General features: G+C 50.9%; 1 protein-coding gene across 9 annotated transcripts in view; it reads left to right on the forward strand.

Moving 5' to 3' along the window:
* Positions 1-20,148, forward strand: part of CTIF (cap binding complex dependent translation initiation factor) — a 314,944-nt gene that overhangs the window by 61,499 nt on the left and 233,297 nt on the right. For all 9 annotated transcript variants that reach the window (XR_014075152.1, XR_014075153.1, XM_081563483.1 and 6 more), the window contains one exon: positions 9,629-9,830. Coding sequence is in view for 7 of the 9 variants with exons in the window: in XM_081563483.1 (XP_081419609.1) it covers positions 9,651-9,830 (180 nt within the window). In the remaining 2 variants the exon portion in view is untranslated. The remainder of the gene's footprint in view (positions 1-9,628; positions 9,831-20,148) is intronic.

The following is a 20,148-nucleotide window of genomic DNA, read 5'->3' on the forward strand; positions in this document are numbered from 1 at the left end:
CTCTCTCCCCCCGACCCCCTTCTCAGACGCCTCTCCTGGTGCTGCCGTGATGAGCATGCTGGGGAGAGAAGGGTTCACAACATCCCTCCTGTCTTCCAGGCTCGTGGTGATCTTCCCCCTCGCTGGCAAAGCCAGCCCAGCTTCTCAGTTATCCCGAGGCTGCTCTGGGGAGAGAGCAGTGAGGCCCGGGTCCCTTGTTCTCTCCATAGAAGCTCTGAAAGATCCACCGAGCTTGGCCCAGGGCCCTGTGTGGAGTGAGCATGTGAAAATGATGCAATGACTTGGGGGTCGTTTTAGGAGTAACTGGCTGATGTTAATGACTGTGACCCAGAACTGCACTTGGGGTCCAAAGACGTTGGCAATCACTGGGGGAAGGGAGAGGTGACTCAGCTCAGGAGGGGCTTTCTGGGGATGGGAGACTCTCAGGGGCTTGGGGACCTGCATTTCAGGCCAGGCTCTGTCCGTTAGGCATCTAGATGGCTCTGAGCAGGTCCTCCGCTTCTCTGGACTCCAGTGTCCTCATCTACACGGTAAAGGATAGCAGGAGCATCCAGGGATAGAGCAGCGGCTGGACCTCTGAATTCTTTTAAGATCTGTTGAGGTCATGTGGCTTGGATTTCAGGAGCCCTTCCAGCTTGGTGAGAGCAGCTGGGTGTGTCTGGCCCTGTTGGACTCTAAGCGAGCGCTGTTATGTGTTCCTGATACTGAGAGCCCAGGGTGGAAGTAGGCGGTCCCAGGGCCCACAGATAAACACTCATTCAGCCTGTTGAGGTCCTGCCTGGCCCCGAGTTGGCCATGAGAGAAACTGCCCCTTATCCTGGAAGCCAGCCAGCAGGCCAGAGAGTCAGGATGGAGAATCTACCCATCTTCCAGCCAGGATGGAATAGCTGAATAGTGGACAGAGAGGATGTGACGGGTTTTTCTAGATCTTGGCTATTCAAAGCATGGTCCTCTGACCAGCAGCAACATCACCAACTGGGAGCTTGTGAGACATGCAGCCTCTCTGGCCCCACCTGTCCACCGAATCCAAATCTGCATTTTAACAAGATCGCCTGTGATCACTGCACACGTGCAAGTTTGGAAAGTGCTTCTCTGGGCCACTTTTCATAAACTCTTTTGACCACACATCACAGAAATAAAAATATATTTCCGTGATATATTTAGATGAGACAAAATTTCCATGAAACAATAATTCCACTTTTAATGTGTGTTACTCACTGGAATTTTCAACTTCGTTCTACCATTTTCATGCTGAGATCATGATTTTGTCTTGTGTGTACTTAGTCGTGTGTGACTCTTTGTGACCCCATGGACTGTAGCCCACCAGGCTCCTCTATCCATGGGATTTTCCAGGCAAGAATACTGGAGTGGGTTGCCATGCCCTCCTCCAGAGGATCTTCCCCACCCAGGGATCGAACCTGCGTCTCCTGGATTTTGTCTTGCACTCAGTTTATTTTGCAGTCCACAAAAGCCACGGAGACCTGCAGTTAGAAAAACACCGCCCTAGCTAAGCCCTGTCTGATGTTTGAGTGACAGAGGGTTACATTGGTATCAGACATGTGGAGGGTACCAGGTGTCCTCACTTCTGCAGCGGCAAACGATGCTGATATCCGAGGTAGCCTCCAGCTCCTAGTGTTTCTGAACTTCTCCACTTCCGGTGGTTGAGGGTCTGAGGCTCCTGTGCACAGAGGCCTCTTCCGAAGCCCCCCGGTTTTCTGTGGTGAACACCCAGCAGGCCCAGAGTCCCGGGCCAGCACTGACACCAGTGGCTGAGTGTGAGTGCTGCAGGTTGAGGGGAAGGGAAGGCATTCTTCCTGAGTCCTGTCTATGCAGGAGGTGGGGCGTGGGCTGGACTTAGAGGGGTGGCTTGGCAGCAGGACGTGGTGAAGGGGGTGCCCATGGCTTCCTCGGGAGGGCTCTGGGCGCCCTCCTCCCCTGGCAGCTGGCCTCTCTCCTCCCACACTCCCAGCGGGGCGGCCTGGCCTGGCCCTGCTCTAGGGGCTGCAGGCTCCGCGTGTAGGTGGCAGTTGTCAGCTCTGTGTGGAGGCCAGAAGGGAGAAGGGCAGGCCTCGGTGTGGAGCAGGGTCACCGGGAGCGCCCGCAGGAGGGGGTCTGGGTGGGGGACTGAGGCCCAGCGGCTTGGGAAAGGGGCAGTGGAGAAGCGGTGGGTGGATGCGATTCATTCAACAGCGAAGGAGCAGTGCTGACTGGCTGGGCCCCACCGCCCACCACAGCTCAGAGGGGCCTGTTATCCATCTGCAGAGTTGCAGTCCTGCTGGGTTCGGGGGGACATACCCGTGAGTCCCCGGGGTCACTGAGCTCAAGAGCCCACTCCCTGTAGTGGGGCCTGCGGGCCAGGAGGCCAGACCCTTTGTGGAGGCGAAAGCCGGAAAATGAGCCCTGGGCTTCCTCTCTGAGGAAGTCCTGGCCCAGCTGTGTGCGAGGGCCTGAGGTGAAAGGGTCCGCTGGAGGGTGAAGTGTGTAAGGCTGCCCTTTCCGGGGCCTGGGATTGTTGGGTGCCCCCAGAGAAGAGCTGGCAGGCAGCGAAGCAGAGACTCTCATCTGGTTGGCAGGTCACTGAACTGGTCCTGGGGAGGTAATTCCTCTAATGCCTGGCTGTTCTTAAAGGGATTGGCTACATTTACAGCTGCTAATGCCATTTGTCACAGGGCCGGTGGGAAAGGATGCTGAGAGGGCTGGGATGGTTCCAGCTTCTTCTCTCTGGGCCCTGCCTTCTCCTCTAGACCCTTCGTCCTTGATGTAGCTCCGTGAGCCTCTGCGAAGGTTGAGAGGCAGGCAGACCCAGAGGGTCGGTGGAGTGAGATTCCTGACCTCAGCCCAAGCCCAGGGCGTCAGCAGAAGCGCCTTTGCTGATGCTGATTTCCCAAGGAACCACAGCACCCTGCGGCCTCAGCCCCTCTGTGCCCCTCCTGCAGCTGTGCCCACCCGGGCCCTGCCTCCTGCCTGCAGGCTCCGGGGCTGTCTGCCCTTTACAGCAAAGTGCGGCCTCAGCACTTTCCCCATGCCTGCTGTCTGCCTTTTTGTTCCTGGGCATCCGTCACCTGGCAGGGGCCGGGGGCAGGACGGGGTGAAGAGGGGAGCCTGGAGGCTGCAGGTCGTGTTCCTGAGATCTGGCCACAGCCCCGCAGGCCACATCTTGGATGGCTGCAGCTACGGGAGGTGTTTCTTCTCCTCGTTCAACCTCTCCTCTCTTTCTTCTTCTTCTGGGCCCAGCCCCCTTTCCACTTTTCACCGATCATTAAAACGTAAGCTCATCTTTCTGACTCTCAGCTTACCCAGCAGCCCAGTTGTTTGGGGATTTCCCATCCTGATCTATGCTTCCCAGGTGGCGTTAGTGGTGAAGAACCCACCTGCCAGTTAAGGGGACACGGGTTCGATACCTGGGTCGGGAAGATGCCCTGGAAGAGGGCATGGCAACCCACTCCAGTATTCTTGGCTGGAGAACCCCATGGACAGAAGAGCCTGGTGGGCTGCAGTCCATGGGGTCGCAAAGAGTTGGAGACTACTGAAGGGACTGAGCACATATCCTGATCTTCCTGTGAATGAGAAGCAGAGCCAGGAGGAGACCCCAGAGCACCAGCAGGAAGGGAGCAAATCAAGTCCTGGAGAGAAGTATCTCTTTATTTCCCTGGTCTCCACCAGCCTGGAGTTCACTCTGTGCCTCCTCACTGTTTTTATCTTAAAAGTAGAGCGGTCCTTCTAGGCTTTTACCCCAGAGAATTGCAAAAGAAAGAAGAAAGCAAGTGATGTCGCTCAGTCATATCTGACTCTCTGCGACCCCCTGGGCGGTATGTAGCCTGCCAGGCTCCTCTGTCCGTGGGATTTTCCAGGCAAGAATACTAGAGTTAGTTGTCATTTCCTCCTTCAGGGGATCTTCCCGACCCAGGGATCGAACCCAGGTCTCCCACATCGCAGGCAGACGCTTTACTGTCTGAGCTACCAGAGAATTGCAAACAGGAACTCAAACAGATGCTTGTACACCCATGTACGTAGCAGCATTAATCACAATAGCCAAAGGTGAGAACAGCCTGAGTGTCCGTTGATGAGTGAATGGGTAAACGAAATGTGGTCCATACATCAATCTGTTATGTAACACAGTGTATTATTCATCCACAAAAAGGTGTGAAATTCTGACACATTCTGCAACATTGAATGAATCTTGAAAACATTGTAAGTGAAATAAGCCAGTCACAATAGGACAGAGCCTGGTGGGCTGCCGTCTGTGGGGTCGCACAGAGTCGGACACGACTGAAGCGACTTAGCAGCAGCAGCAATAGGACAGATGTTGTATGATGCCACCTAAATGAGGTACGCAGAGGAGCCAAGTTCAGAGAGAAAGTAGAGCAGTTGCCAGGGGCTGCGACAGGGGATGGAGGGCTGTTTAATGGGCACCAGGTTTCTGTTGGGATGATGACAATTTTCTGGAAATAGATCGTGATGGTGCTTACGCAATACTGTGAATGTAATGTTCAGTTCAGTTCAGTCACTCAGTCATGTCCAACTCTTTGAGACCCCATGGACTGCAGCATGCCAGGCTTCCCTGTCCATAACCAACTCCTGGAACTTGCTCAAACTCATGTCCATCGAGTCGGTGAGGCCATCCAACCATCTCATCCTCTGTCATCCCGTTCTCCTCCCACCTTCAATCTTTCCCAGCATCAGGGTCTTTTCTGATGAGTCAGTTCTTCACATCGGTGGCCAAAGTGTTGGAGTTCGAGCTTCAGCATCAGTCCTTCCAATGAATATTCAGGACTGATTTCCTTTAGGATGGACTGGTTGGATCTCCTTGCAGTCCAAGGGACTGTCAAGAGTCTTCTCCAACACCACAGTTCAAAAGCATCAATTCTTCGGCACTCAGCTTTCTTTATAGTCCAACTCTCACATCCGTACATGACTACTTGGAAAACCACAGCTTGATGAATGTACTTAATACCACTGAATCGTACACTTAAAAATGGCTATAGCGGTATGTTTTGAGTTATATGTATTTTACCACTGTTAAAAGTGGGGTAGTGAGTGCCGCCTGGCTGATGGCCTAGGAGATGGATGATGTAGGCACAGTCCCCTGTCTCCCGCCTCCCTCTTCTCTGGTAAAGAGATAAAGCTCGGGGTTTTTCTTCTGAAGGAGGGACCTGAACCCTGGTTGGGGCTCATTGTAAAACAGACAAATGAGCGCAACCCAAGTGATACGTTAGAGTTTGCAGAAGTGCCCCAGGAACGGGACTCCCTGGGGGGAGAGACATGGGAGGAGGGGGTCAGCAAAGGGGCGTCACGGACTGGTCACCACTGTGGGCCGCTGGGCTCTGTGCCCTGGGTCGCTCTGCAGGACCACAGAGAAGGCGCCTCAGCCGTTATCTGAGAGACCGAGAGGGAGGGTTTGTCCCCTTCCAGGGCAGGTGCGGCAGCTGTCAGCTCCTCCACTCCGAGGTGCAGGGACCAGCTGGGCTCCTGCAGGGGCTGCTGGCGTGTGTCCCCTGGGCAGCCGAGGGGATGTGCTGTCAGGCTGCGTGGGAGACCCTGCCTGGGCCGCAGTGACTGGTGTGGGAGGGGGTCTCCAAGACCTGCGACCAGTGTGAGGTCTGCTCCTTTTCCCTCTAGGTACCAGGATTCTCCAGGGTGGGAATGTGTCTCAAGTTCCCCCTTTCCTCAGTGAGCCAGGAGGGGGTGATTTCTTCCTCCCTCCCAGGATGATGGTGTGGCCCCGTGACAGGCCCATGAGAGCCTGGAAGCCCCAGCAGGTCAGGGCTGAGCTTGCTGTGTAGGCAGAGGCTGCTGTGTGGGCTGGGCTGGGCACTCGGTCCTCCTGGAAACACTCCTGTCTAGTTCCTACAGAGCCCAGCCCTCTGCCCGCACCTGAGACAGGAGCCAGAAGCCCGTGATAAGATCTGAAGTTCTTCGAGGAATCATGGGCGCAGCCTCAGACACTGGCCTTTTCTGAAGGCAGCTCCTTGTCAGCCTTCTCTGGGCACCGATCTTATCATCCCATCCAGCCGAGGCCAGCTGCCCGCCCAGGGCCGTGCATGAGCGAGGCACGGGGCCCAGCCCTCTCGAGCCTGCAGCCCAGGGGAGGTTAGGATGCACACCCAAAGAGCACTGAAGAATTCACTGGGCTTTAGAAGGGTGATGGTAAAAGGAGAAGCTGGAGATTTCCTGAGGGCCTGAGTAGGCTGCCAGGAGGTGGGATGATAAAGCCCAGGAAGCTCAGTTCCATGCTCTATGATGACCTAGATGGATGGGATGGTGGGGGTGGGGGGGGGTGAGAGGAAGGTCCAAAAGGGCGGGGATATATGTAGACATATGCCTGATTTGGGCTTCCCAGACGGCGCTAGTGGTAAAGGATGCCCCCTGCCAATGCAGGAGATGTAAGAGGTGTAGGTTTGATCCCTGGGTGAAGAAGATCCCCAAGAAAAGGGCATGGCAACCCACTCCAGTCTTCTTGCCTGGAGAATCCCATGGACAGAGGAGCCTCGTGGGCTACACTAGCCCATGGGGTTGTGCAGAGTCGGACACTACGGGGTCGTGCAGAGTTGGACACGACTTAGCACACACACATACCTGATTCACTTTGTTGTACAGTAGAAGCTAACACAATGTTGTAAAGCAAGTATATTCCAATAAAAAAAAAAGAAGAGGCAATGGGGTGTAGGTGGACCTAGAGCTCCTCTGTGTGATCTTGGGCAAGTTACTTAACCTCTCTGAACCTCAGTTTTCTCTTTTTGTATCAATTGCATAGAGTTACAGTGAGGGGTAAGTGGATGAAGGCATATGGAGTGCTGAGGAGGGTGCTGGCCCAGGATAGTTGTGCAGGTACATTAGCAGCTCCTGTTATTAATAAGGGTTACTGTATTCATACCCCTAGGCTGAGACTGAGTGATCCTTTGCCCACTCACTGCTGTTAAAGCTGGGGATTGGGCTAATTGGCACTGGCCTCTAAGGTTCTAGCTTCTCGTGAGTATAAGGACCCCGAGACTGGGCAGGTGGAAGGAAGGGGAAAGTGACTCTGGGTGAGGGACACAGTGTGAGCAGAAGCACAGAGGCAGAAAGAGTGTCCCGTGTTAGTGGTTTATTGCCACAAACTTAATGGCTTAGAATGATGCCTGTTTATCATCCCATAGGGCTGGAAGTCAGAAGCCCCTCTCGGTATAGCAGGAAGCTGAAATCAGGGTGTCGGTCAGGCTGAGTTCTGGTCTGGAGGCTCTGGGAGACAAAACCTGCCCCCAAGCTCAGGGCTTGTTGAATTTACTTCCTGCAGTTGCAGGCCGGAAGCACTTTTCCTGATGGGTAATTGACCAGGGATGGCTCTCAGCCTCCAGAAGCTGCCCACCATCCTTGCACACGTTCCTTCTCCTTCAGGCCGGCAACTCTGTCTCTCCCTCCAGCCCCGGATGTAAGGGGCTCATGTGATTGGGTCAGGCCCTCCTGAATACTGTGTCTCTCTAAAGATCTGCTGACTTGGAGTTTAATTACGTTTACAAAATCCTCTCCCAGGAGTTCCTAGGTTAATGTTTGATTGAGTAACTGGGAGAAAGTGTATGCTCAGGGCTCTCTTGAGTTCTGAAGCCTGCCATACTTGACTTGCATCTAGGACAAAAAGCAGAGTGGCCAGGGGGCAGGAGGCAGCCGTCTGAGTGGTGGGGTTGGTGGTAGGAAGGACGTAAGACCACTCTGGGCCTTGAATGGCAGGTGGAGGAAATGGCCCTTGCACCACTAGACACACTTATTTCAATCTGAGCAAAATGCCTGCACACTCACCGCCACCCAGGCTTCCACCCCTGGGTTCCCCCACTCTGAAGAGAGCACCCAAGCCTGAAACCACGGGCTCCTCCCTCTGGGGCAGGTGGGCACACCCACGAGCCCCAAAGTCACTGAGCTCAGAAGCCCAGCACGTACCGTCTATAGCTGGTCTGGGGTCCAAGGGAGACTGGATCTAATAGCAGCAGCCAAAAGCCAAAACCTGAATCAGGAAATCAGCTAGAGAATGTGTGTCCGCCCGGGCAGTTCTTCCTCTCCATGGTTAGCACTGCCTCCGGGGAGCCTGGCAAGAGTTTGGGGGAGTCAGCATTCCTGGTCTCGCAGCATTTCTGGAACCCCTTGGGCCGCTTCTTGTCCTGTTTTGGATTCATCACGATTAAAAACTCAACAAACTCTTAAGTATTGGTGAATAACTGTGTCCTAAAAAAGCTCTCAGTAATCCAAGGTTTTGAAATTCAAGTGTTCCTTTAAACATACTAGGAAGTTGTCTTTATTATCCACAACACGTTCGAGGCGCCGAAAGCCCTTTGTGGTCTCAGAGCCTCGTGCATAGTTACTTGGGTGTTTGTGTGTCTAAGGGTGCTGATTTGGTAGAAGACTCTTGTACTAGTTCTGATGGTGAAGGCATGTGCAGTCTCTGCTTTTTCTGCTCAACGGGCTCCCCCTGGAAAGCACTAATTTCCAGACAGTGGAAGGGACGCCAGACCAGCTTTAAAGTCCCCTTCTGTCGGGAGCAGGGTGGGGGTGTCCCTGGTGGGAAGGGACCTAGTGGTAAGAATGGTTCTAGCATTCTCAACTTCCAGATGGGCTGCGGGGAGCTTTGGGGGCAAGAGTGGACACTGGAGGTGTCCCTGCAGGCCTGGGCCCCTGCAGCTGCTGTTGGAGACGGACAGCTTTTTTTTTTTTTCAGCAGTGCCTCAAGGCATACAGGATCTTAGTTCCCTGACCAGGGATGGAACTCATGTCCTGTGCAGTGGAAATTCAGAGTCCTAACCCCTGGACTGCCAGGGAATTCCTCCTAGGGACAGCAGTTTTATTGGTGGACTTTAATAGGTATCCATGGAACACTGGTCAAACTTTATGTCAAGCTTCTCAGGGAAAGGGCCTGCTCTGTTAATGAGGGCATCATGCTCCTATGGAGGGTGACCAGGCAGTGTCCAAGGCTGAACCATGCCCTCCCAGACAACCCGCTGGGTCTTACACATTGTATCATTAAAAGCTAGTCATGTCCTTAGAGACTGAGTATAGTGTGTGTCCTACTGGACACACCATTAACAGGGCTGCAGAATCACGTTAATACCTACCGTCTTCACCAAATTTAGGGATAGTCTGGTGTCCAAAAAGAAAACATGTCTTTGGAAGGAGGTATTCCTTGGAGGCGCAGGCGCTTTAAAACGTCTGTGTCTGGGGACCCCCTGTACGTCTCAATGCTGGAGTCAAGGACGTAGACGCCTGTGGTCGGTCTTATTCTGCTTTATGATAGATTATGTTAACTCCATATTGGGAAATGGGGCTGGGGTGGTAGGCTGGATCCCATTTTCCGCTTTCTCCAGAGTCGTAAGGTCTAGGTATGAACTGATACCCAGCATGGCACAGGTTGCGATGTCAGACAATTAGGCACATTACCGGCCTTCTCTGGGCCTGAGTCTCCTTCCCCACCCCCTGGGAGGAATCACAGCTTCCTCTTCACTCGCTAAAGGCCAGCTGGTGCCCCACTGACTGCTCGAGGGATTGAGAGAGGGCAGGGTGGATGAGGGAGTGTCTCCGGGAGGGGGAGGCCTTCTCAGGTGGGGTCCCCATCTCTGCCTCCAGCAGCATCTTCTCACCGAGCCCATCTGTCCTCTGCCTCCCACAGCCCAGGCCCCTGAGCAGGAGGGATGGAGAACTCCTCGGCAGCGTCTGCCTCCTCCGAGGCCGGGAGCAGCCGCTCCCAGGAGATCGAGGAGCTGGAGCGCTTCATCGACAGCTACGTGCTGGAGTACCAGGTGCAGGGACTGCTGGCCGACAAGACGGAGGGTGACGGCGAGAGCGAGAAGACGCAGTCCCACGTCTCCCAGGTAACACCGCCAGGGAGGGCACGGGGCTCGGCAAGCTCAGAGGGGTGCTAAGGGTCCCTGGCTCCAGGCAGCGTCTGTCATACGGCCCTAGATTGCCAAGGTGGGGATGCCCCCCCGCCCCGCACCGCCAGAGTGTGGGATCCAGGCAGGAAGTCCCCGGCTGTGCACTCCTGGCCCCTCTGACCCCACTGGGCAGCTCGGGCCCAGCAGACTCACAATTCTTGGAATGCTCGTTTATTGAGCACCTGCTGTGTGCAAGGCATTGCTCCCTGCTCCATGAGGCACAAGCTCATGTTCTAGCAGACATCTGATGATTGAAACTCATCCAAAGGCACACCATCAAAAGTCTATCACTTCTGAATATGTCCTCTGATGTCGAATGCAGGCAGTTGTTGGCAGCCAGAGGATCGAGTCACTCAGGCCTCACCAAGGGCTCTCTGTGCCAGACCTCATGACGCACGTGAAGCCTTCAGACCAGAATCTCAGGTCTGAAGCTCTGGAGCTTCCCTGCTGCTGGCCAGTCTGTGGCGGCCCTGGTGGAAGGTGAACTCTGCTAAAAAGACCGTGGGTCGAGATTTGGAAGTTTCCAGTTCTCCAGAGTAGAATGTGAACCATTAAAGGAAGTGACCATGTCAAGTGCATCTTTGTGAAACATGATAAAGACTTGGTAGATCATTGTTCAAGAGTTGGTTCCATATTGCTTCTAGCTGCCTGTGTGACCTCAGGCAAGCAGACCCCTCAACTTCTCTGAGGCTTGGCTTTCTTACCTGGTGAATGGGGATGATCCTGCTGTCTCAGGAATGTTGAAAGGTCAGAGGTGATAAGAGGCTCAAAAACTCCGGAGGAGCAGGGTGTTGTCTGTATCTGGAGGCTCAGGAGGGTCTCTTCTGCTCGGGGTTTGAGGCCCAGTGTCCATCTCTTGTACTTGTCCACCCTGAAGCCTAGGGCTCCTTTCACAAGTAGAGAGGAGCCACATGGGGCCCCTGGTTTGGAGGAAAGCCAAGTGTAGCTGTCTGACTCACCGTCTGGGTGGGCAGCAGATCCAGACCTTCCAGCCTTTAGAAAGCCAGAATGAACTTGTGGCTTTCCTGGAACTCAGGACCAGGAGCGGCTCTGGGAAATTCTGAGACCTAAACCGTGCAGCTAAGATTGGGACTTGAACTCACACTCTTAATTGAGATCACACACTTGTCAAGACTTAGTGAAGCTCAGGTTCTTGATGTCTTATCACAGAAAGAATCCAGTGAGAGACAAAGTGATAGGTAAGAAGTGGATTTATTTAGAGTGAAACATACTCCACAGAGTGTGGGCCATCTTAGAGGACCAGAGGGCCTGAAATATGACTTGGTTATTGTTTATGGGCTGGGTAATTTCATAGGCTAATGAGTGGGAGGATTCCAACTCTTTAGGGTGGGAGGAAGGGCAAAGATTTCCAGGCATTGGGCCACTGCCCACTATTTAGCCTTTTATGGTTAGCTCTGACCTGTCATGGTGCTGGTGAGAGTGTCATTTAGCTAATATATTGCAATGAGGATATAATGAGGCTCAAGGACTACTAGAAGTTGAATCTTTCGCCATCTTGGATCTAGGTGGTTCTAATCAGTTTTTGTCACGTCCTATGACTATGTGGCTTCCCTGATATGTGGACTATGCGGCTTCCCTGATAGCTCAGTTGGTAAAGAATCCGCCTGCAATGCAGGAGACCCCAGTTCGATTCCTGGCTTGGGAAGATCCCCTGGAGAAGGGATAGGCTACCTACTCCAGTATTCTTGGGCTTCCCTGTGGCTTAGCTGGTAAAGAATCTACCTGCAATGCAGGAGACGTGGGTTTGATCCCTGGATTGGGAAGAACCCCTGGAGGAGGGAAAGGCTACCCACTCCAGTATTCTGGCCTGGAGAATTCCATGGACTGTACAGTCCATGGGGTCGCAAAGAGTCAGACACGACTGAGCGACTTTCACCCTCATGATTATGTCATTCTTCTCAAGGTTGTGCCCTGCCTCCTTCCCACCTGTTTCAAAGCCGTAGTGGTCCATGCCTTATCCACATTGCAGGGTAGGGAAGGGAAGCTCAGCCCTGAGAGAGAAATGGAAATATATGTGATGCTTTCCTGGATGTCCTTGAAGTCCTAAGATCACAGGTAGTAGTGAGCCTGTAATCTGTTCAGTATTCACACTGCAAGTGTATAATGAACACCTGCTCTGCACCTGGCAGTGTCCTAGGACTGTGTACCTGGGAGTGAGCGAAAGAGAGGAAAAGCTCACTCACCCCTTGTGGCACTTATTCCAGTGGTGGATGGCAACTGCTATGGGGAAAAATAAATCAAGAAAATGGAGTGTGAGGAGTAATGAGGGTCAGGAGGTATTTGCAGTTGTAAATGGGATGTAAGGAAGATATCATCAAAGGAGGTGGAGGCATAAGCGTTCAGATGTCTGGTGGAGAGGCTGTCCAGACACAAAGGATGCCATGTGCAAAGGCTTGAGCTGGCAGAGTTGTTCCAGGGACAGCAGAGAATCGGGTGTGGCTGGAGCAGAGAGAGAGGGAGTGCAGAAGAGATGCTTGAGTGAGGAAGAGGGGTAGGGTAGATGTGCAAGGCTGAGCCTTGAGGTATGCTGCATTTATAAAGCAGAGATGTCAGGGGATCCCAGCAAAAGAGACCAGGAGGGGTTGGCAGTGAGGCAGGAGGGAATCCAGGTGAGAACTGGGTGCTGGAAGCCTCCGGGAGGATGGGTTTCAAGGGTGTGTGGGGCAGGCTGACCGCTGCTGCAGGCCATGCAGGAGGAAGACTGAGAATAACCCGATGGAGCCACCAGGGTAGCTGGTGACCCCAGTTGGAGGGATGACGGTCCACTGGTGGGGGAAAAGGTCAAGGAGATGAACTGAACATGAGAGGTGCAGGTCCTATGTCACAAGAGTTTTGCTGTAAAGTGGGAAGGTGTGTGGTTCTGGGGGATGTGAGAGCAAAACCGGAGCATTAACGACATGCTGTGTGTTGATGGGAGTGGTCTAGGGCAGAGGGGCTGGTTGCTGGAGCAAAGGTCTTGAGTAGATGAGAGGGCTTAGCTTTGGCTCCAGCCCCACGGATAGACATGGGGCTGGTCTGGCATGTGCTGCCTGTCTCCCCCATGGTGAGGGGGACTCTGGTGGCCTCCAGCAGAGCATCCCCCAAAGTTTCCTCCAGGTGAAATGGGCTCTTCCCAGAGGGGTCTCAGGAAGCTGTGAAGCTTCACCCCAGGGGAGCGCTTTGCAAATGGTAGAATCTCTGTTCCCATGGGGAGAATTTGGAAGGAGGGGCCTTCCCAGTGCCTCTGCCCTCTCTGTAGGACCAGCTGAGCTCTCGGGACACAGAGCCTCAATCTGGACCCTGCACTCCTGGCTCCTGCTTCTGGGATAGGTTGGGCCTAGCCACGCCCAGATATCCACATCTGGAGCAGCTGTTAAACAGATGTTAGCTTTGAGGCAGAGTGTGGAAAACCCTTACACCATCTAGATGCATTCCTTAACCGCCTGCATTCCCTGAGGTTCCCTGGAAGAATGCAAACACCTGGCAGGATCCTGGGATCCGCCTGTGTGCTGCTGGCCAAGGGTGAGGTACATTCCAATCCTGCTCCCACCAACTACTCCCCCCCAGCCCAAAACAGCTGGAGTCCAGACTCCAGGGGAGGGGGCAGCTGTGGCAACTCTAAGCAAGGCCAGGGTTAGAAGTGTCTGTATAACCAGTTCTTTGAAAAAAATACAGTCTCTTTATTGACACCACTTAATGGGAACTCTTTCTGCTAAAGCACTTTTGCTTGTTTTTATTTAACCTGATGACCGTTTTAAAGGGAAGCCAAAGACAAAAACAAAAAAACCTCCGAGAATGTCCCAGGCTGCCTGTCTGCAGTGGTGTTTTGGTGTTTCTGGGAGAGAAAATTTTTAAGAATCTTGGAAACCTTGAGAAGACTTGAGGGAATGGAGAAGAATGTTGCTTTTCAGTGGGTGAGGTCATTTTTTTAGGATCTGAGAGATGACAGTTGACTCTCAGGAAGAAAATACCTCGAGATGTTTGTATAGTGTGGTCTCCCTGCCCCCCCCCCCAACTAGAAAGGAAAATGAATGAATGGATGGATGAATGGGAGGGAGATAAGAAGAGAGAGAGGTTCCTTTTTATCCTAGATGAGTAACCCAGAAGATGTATGTTCTAAGTTTCCCAACATGTTTGGAATATCAAACCCCACACATTTTAAGAGTGCCTCCCTTCCAATGCATTCCAAACCCGCAAAGGCACATCCTGAAAGTTGTTCTCACTGTGTCCTTGGGAGGAGGGAGGTGATGGCACTATTCTGCAGAAAAACTGAGATGCAGGGATGGAACATGGCCAAACCCCACTGCTCGGAGGTGACTGAGCTGGGCCCCAGGATCCACCCCTTCCCCACCTACTTTCGGTTCCTGCTGGGTACAGGCTGTGACTAGCAGGCTGCTGGGAGTTTAGTATACTTTATTTCCCTGTGGAATGAGAATTGGGACTCCAAGTCTCATTGACCAGTAACCTTTTGTGGAAGAGACTGGGATGTTGTAAGTAGGGAAGTTTGGCACCTCTGATATCACTCGATGGTTTTATGGACCATCAGCAAGCTTGAAAGCAGTGTTCGCAGCTCTGGCTGTTCATTGGAATTGCTCGGGAGCTTGGGCAGGTCCCACCCCAGAGTTGAGTAGAGTGGGGACAGGTCTGGGCATTGACAGTCTCATCAGCTCCCATGTAACTCTGACGTCCTTTTCAAATTGATGACCACAGCCGCATGGGCCTTGTCTGTCTCCCTTCCCGACCCCTCCATGGTGAACGGCCTGAAGCTCTACTCTTTCCGAAGGATAGAATGTAGGGACATTGTAAAGAATGGATACATTTAATGAAAGCAGGTTTCCCAATAAACTGTTGTTAACAAGTCAAACGAGGAGCCAGTGAGGGTGAAGATAACTTCCTGTAGTTCTTTTTGATGCTGTCAGGCTCTTGAAAGTCATGCGTTTGGAAGAGACCTTACAGAGAGATGGATAAGAGCATTCAGATGGGTGTGAAGTTGCTTTCTCACAGTATTTTTCCTTCTCTTTCTCTTCGCATTGTTCCTTGCATTTTGCTTTCCCTGTGCACTGTTCCCTCATCCCTCTTCTATCCCATTCCCTCATTTCCTCCTGCCCTTTGAATCCTTCTTCCCTGCCATATTTGCTCAAAGGAGGAAACGCTCAGTGGTGGACCACCCATAAGAGGCTTAACAAAAGAAGAGTTTAAGGGGAACTGTGGGGTAATTGAATATGGAGAGTCATTTTATCTTTCTCCTTATTTAAAAAGATAATTTATTTTTAATTACACAATTACTGTTGCATAGATTCTCATGGTACTTAAGAATTCAGAGGCTAATTAGCTACTGCCTTATTCCACTGTCTTACCTCTACCTCCCATCAGAATAGTGAGTTAACTTCCTCACCTTTTTAATGACTTACAGAAATATGTTATTTCCAAACCTTACCTCATAACTGGGGAATAGGTTGTTTGAGAACTCACCTTTTTCACCTAGCTGTTTACCCTAGTGATTGCTCCAGGCTTGTACGTCTGCTGTGCTCTGTTTAATGGCTGCATCCATACCCACAGTATGGATGTCCAGTGGTTTAACCATTCACCTATTGCTGGACATTCAGATAACTTTCAGAATTTCCCCTGGAAGTAGAGGATACATCAGCGAACACTTCTGAACATGTCTCCTCCTGCACATGTAAAAGTGTTTCTTTAGGTGGATGCTGAGAAATAGAGTCAAATTTAATAGCTATTGCCAAATTGCTGTCCGGAATGCCTGTTGTATTACTCACAGGACCACCAGTGGATTGGGACAAATGGTCTCTTGTCACTTTAATTTGCATTTCCTTGATTTTTAGTGAGGCTGAACATTTTTTAATCTGATACCAGTTGTTTTTAAAAATAGGTTTGATTTTTATTTTACTTTTAAAGCAACAGTGGAAAAACAGAGACAATCAGAAAACAGAAAGAAGCCCACCATAATGTTATAATAAAAACGAGTATAGTTTTTATGTATTATTTTTTTTTCTTAATATACCCCTCAAGAGTTGAGCTTCTAGCATACCTGTAGCTTTTAGCTTGTTTACTTATTTAACTTGGTCTCCTACACATTGTTTGGTGGTTTGGGCATACAGTACAGTTGCTGAAACTGACCAGTTCAGTTCAGTTCAGTTCAGTCGTTCAGTTGTGTCTGACTCTTTGCAACCCCATGAACCACAGCATGCCAGGCCTCCCTGTCCATCACCAACTCCCGGAGTTTGCACAAACTCATGTCCATTGAGTCAGTGATGCCATCCAACCATCTCATCCTCTGTCGTCCCCTTCTCCTTCTGCCCTCAATCTTTCCCAGCATCAGGGTCTTTTCAAATGAGTCAGTTCTTTGCATCAGGTGGCCAAAGTATTGGAGTTTCAGCTTCAACATCAGTCCTTCCAATGAACACCCAGGACTGATCTCCTTTGGGACGGACTGGTTGGATCTCCTTGCAGTCCAAGGGACTCTCAAGAGTCTTCTCCAACACCACAGTTCAAAAGCATCAATTCTGTGGCGCTCAGCCTTCTTCACCGTCCAACTCTCACATCCATAGACATGTTTTATTACAAGCAAGGGAAACCGTCTGAGAAAGCAAGGGACTTGCCCAAGGTGATAGATTAAGAGGCAGAGCAGGAATATGAACTCAGATTTGCTGTTTCAAGAACTCAGGCTCTTGGGGATTCCCTGGCAGTCCAGTGTAGGACTCAGAGCTTTCACTGCTGAGGGTTCAATCCCTGATCAGGGAACTAAGATCCTGCAAGCCTGGTTGTACAGCCAAAAACAAAAAAACAGCAAAGAAACAAAAAAGAACTCAGAATCCTAATCGCTGCATTAAGCTGCCTCCACAATAGGAAAGTTGTTTGAGTTTTTTATTAGTTTGTCTTCAGACTGGAGGAAAAAGCTTTTCTCTCTGTCTGAAATCTCAGCCCTTGGGCCGTATCCTCCCCACGCCCCCCCCCCCGCCAAAATTTTTCTGGAGTGTCACTGTGGGTGAGAGAGTGAGCTGCTAGGCAGTCTCCACTCCCACCTCCCCTGGCCCCCCTCTCCTGGTCAGTAAGGCCGTGGACGGGGACAGAGGAAGCGGTCCTGTGTGCTCCTGACTTCTGGAAGCTCCCACCTCTAGGCTGTCCCATGCCTGGGCTCTGTGAGGAAGCCCCTTCTCCTCTCCAGCCCCTCACCAGGAAGAGGGTGTTGGATGAGAGCAATGGTTCCCACTAGACCTTCAAATCTCTCCCCCTCCCCACCCTGAGTGGTCCTGGCACCCCCTTGATTAACAAGCCCTGGATAAGATGGCTTTTTAAATAATGTTTCACTTTGAAATAATTTCAGATGTACATAAAAACTATACTACTAAGACAAGGAATTCCTGCACATCCTTCACCCAGATTCTCCGGTTGTTAATATTTTATCACCTTTGCATTCTCTCTCCTCTCAATAGAGCAATCGATGAGTAGATTCTATATGTGGAGAGATTTCCCCTCTGTCCCTAAACACTTCAATGTGTATTTCCAAAGAACAAGGACATTTCTCTTACATAGTCACGAAGCAGATGCAATACTGTTATTTAATCTATAGACCTTATATTTCCCTGTTTCCCCAATAATGTCCTTTATAACAACTCCAAAAAAAATTCTAGGTTCCTCAATGGATTAAACATAGAATTACTATATAATCCAGCAGTTCTACTTCTGGGTATGTACCCTAAAGAATTGAAAGCAAGGGTTTGACCAGATACTTGTACAGAATGTTCACAGCAGCGTTATCCACCATGGCCAAAAGAAGGAGACAATTTTGTTCACCACTGAATGACTGGATGAACAGAATATGGTCCATACATACAGGAATATTGTTGAGGCTTAAAAAAAAAAAAAGGAAATTCTGTAAGGAAGCCCCTCACCTGGATGAACCTTGAAGACTTTGTACCAAGAGAAGTAATTCAGACAAAGGAAAAACTCTATGATCCCTCTTCTGTGTGTCATGTAGAACAGTCAGATACATAGAGAATGAAAGTAGAATGATTGTTACCAGGGGCTTGGAGGAGGAGGATGTGGAGTTAGTGTTTGATGGGGGCAGTTTCAGTTTGGGATGAAAAAGTGCTGGAGCTGGACGTTGGTGATAGTTGTATAACAGTGTGAACGTACTTAATGCCACTGAACTGTACGCTTAAAAGCAATTAAAATGGTAAATTATGTATATTTTACTACAGTAAAAAAAATTCTGATTCAGCATCGAATCCATGATCATATATACATCTAGTTTCCAACATTTTCACTGGCTGTTTGAACTAATACCTATTTATCCCTTTTACTCATTCCGCCACTCTTTTGGCTGTGTCACCCTGGGTCAGTTACTTAGCTATGCTTTGTCTCAAGTTCCATATTTGCATAGTTGGGGTTAATAAACAGGCCTAGGGATCTGTATGGAGTAAATGTTAATGTATGTGGAGTCTTACTGCCTGGGTTTAAATGAAATCTTTATAGGTCCTGGTGATGAACCCTTGGCTATACATGTTGCACGGGGCCTCTCACTTGTCTTTGTGTTTGTAAATTTTTTTAACACAAATTTTAGACTTTGATGGAATTTAAAACTTGCCTCTTGGATTTTAACCGACTTGGAATGTGTTGTCCATGGTGTGGTAGGAGGCAGACGCTAGGGTCATTTTCCCCTCACTAGCTCGCTGGTTGTCTCAGTCCCTGTGTTTATTATTTATTGATAGTCTTTCCCTCCCCTGATTTATGCTAAGTTCCCATGTACACATCTGTTTGTATATGGATGCAGTTTTATCAGCTGATCTTTTCCTCTCCTCCTACTGATTTAGCCTGCTGGTTTGACGCTGCCCTTGATACACATCCAGGCTTTCCTGGTGGCTCAGCTGGTAAAGAATCCACCTGCAATGTGGGAGACCTGGGTTTGATCCCTGAGTTGGGAAGATCCCCTGGAGAAGGGAAAGGCTACCCACTCCAGTATTCTGGCCTGGAGAATTCCATGGACTGTATAGTCATGGGGTCGCAAAGAGTCGGACATGACTGAGCGACCTTCACTTGATACACTTCTGTGTCTGGAAGGACAAGTCCAAGGATTTCAAACACCACTAAAAAGGGGGCTCCTGCAGCCTCCCTACCTTGGACTTTTCTCTTTTTGCTCATCCCTCAACCTTCAGTGGCATCCTCTGTTCTCCATCAAGTCTGCTCCCCAAATATTGTCCATCCTGGGGAGCAAATGACTGATAATAGATTTTAATTCTTTTAGCATGAAGGATTTAGAATGTGCTGATAAAAGCAGATAGAAGAAGCTTCTGCTTTGAGTACAGAATAAACCATCTGTGCTCCTTTGTTTGTTAAACCTTAACCCTGTGCCGTCTTTGTTTCATCTTCTTAAATTAAGAAATAGGTGATAGCAGGTATGGTGAAGGCCCAAAACCACTCTGGTTGTTCCCCTGTACACAGATTTCCCACCTTTCCTGCCTCTTTGTGTTCCATGACCTTTTCAGGAGGGGCCACCTTACCCTCCCAGGGAACTTGTTCCCAGCTTCTAAACCCTTCACCCCAATGCAGAAATGCACTTGGCTGACCCGGGCATGGGGGCGAGGCCGAGGAGAGTGTTCCCCCAGGGGACCCTTCTCCTGTTCTGAAATCATCTTATGCAGACGAGGATGGTTCCTGGAAGGCCTGTGTTTTCTCTAGGCAGTGGCTCATTAAAGGCAAAGGGGACGGAGGGAGTGGTGGCTTCAGCCTAAGCAGGAAAAAGACAGCTGGGCAGCAGGATCCCAGTAGATGGTGGGGACCCCTGAGCAGGGAAAGGAGAGCTCCCAGGGGCTTCAGGCAGCAGCGAGGGGTTTGGAGGTGGGGTGCCACACGGGCCCAGTGAGTGCAGCTTCCGGGGCTAAGTGCAGTGATTCACACTTAACTCCCGCCCCCCTGGGGGATCAGGGCTTCCCAGGTGACTCAGTGGGTAAAGAATCTGCTTGGAATTCAGGAGACCCAGGTTCAACCCCTGAGTCAGGAAGATCCCCTGGAGGAGGAGATGGCAACCCACTCCAGTATTCTTGCCTGGAGAATCCCATGGACAGAAGAGCCTGGAGGGCTACAGTCCACAGGGTGGCAAAAAGTCGGACACGACTGAGCGAGGGGTGGTCAGGAAAGTCAGACCCAGCTGGACCACCCTCCTTCCTCCAACAGCTTTCCCCCGAGGGCCACGGCTGGGTCTCTGGGGTGGGTTTTTGTGGATTTGCCTATCTTGCTT

This window comes from Giraffa tippelskirchi, chromosome 14 (genome assembly GCF_054371585.1).
Source record: "Giraffa tippelskirchi isolate mGirTip1 chromosome 14, T2T-mGirTip1v1.2.pri, whole genome shotgun sequence".
In the NCBI taxonomy this organism is placed as follows: Eukaryota; Metazoa; Chordata; class Mammalia; order Artiodactyla; family Giraffidae; genus Giraffa; species Giraffa tippelskirchi.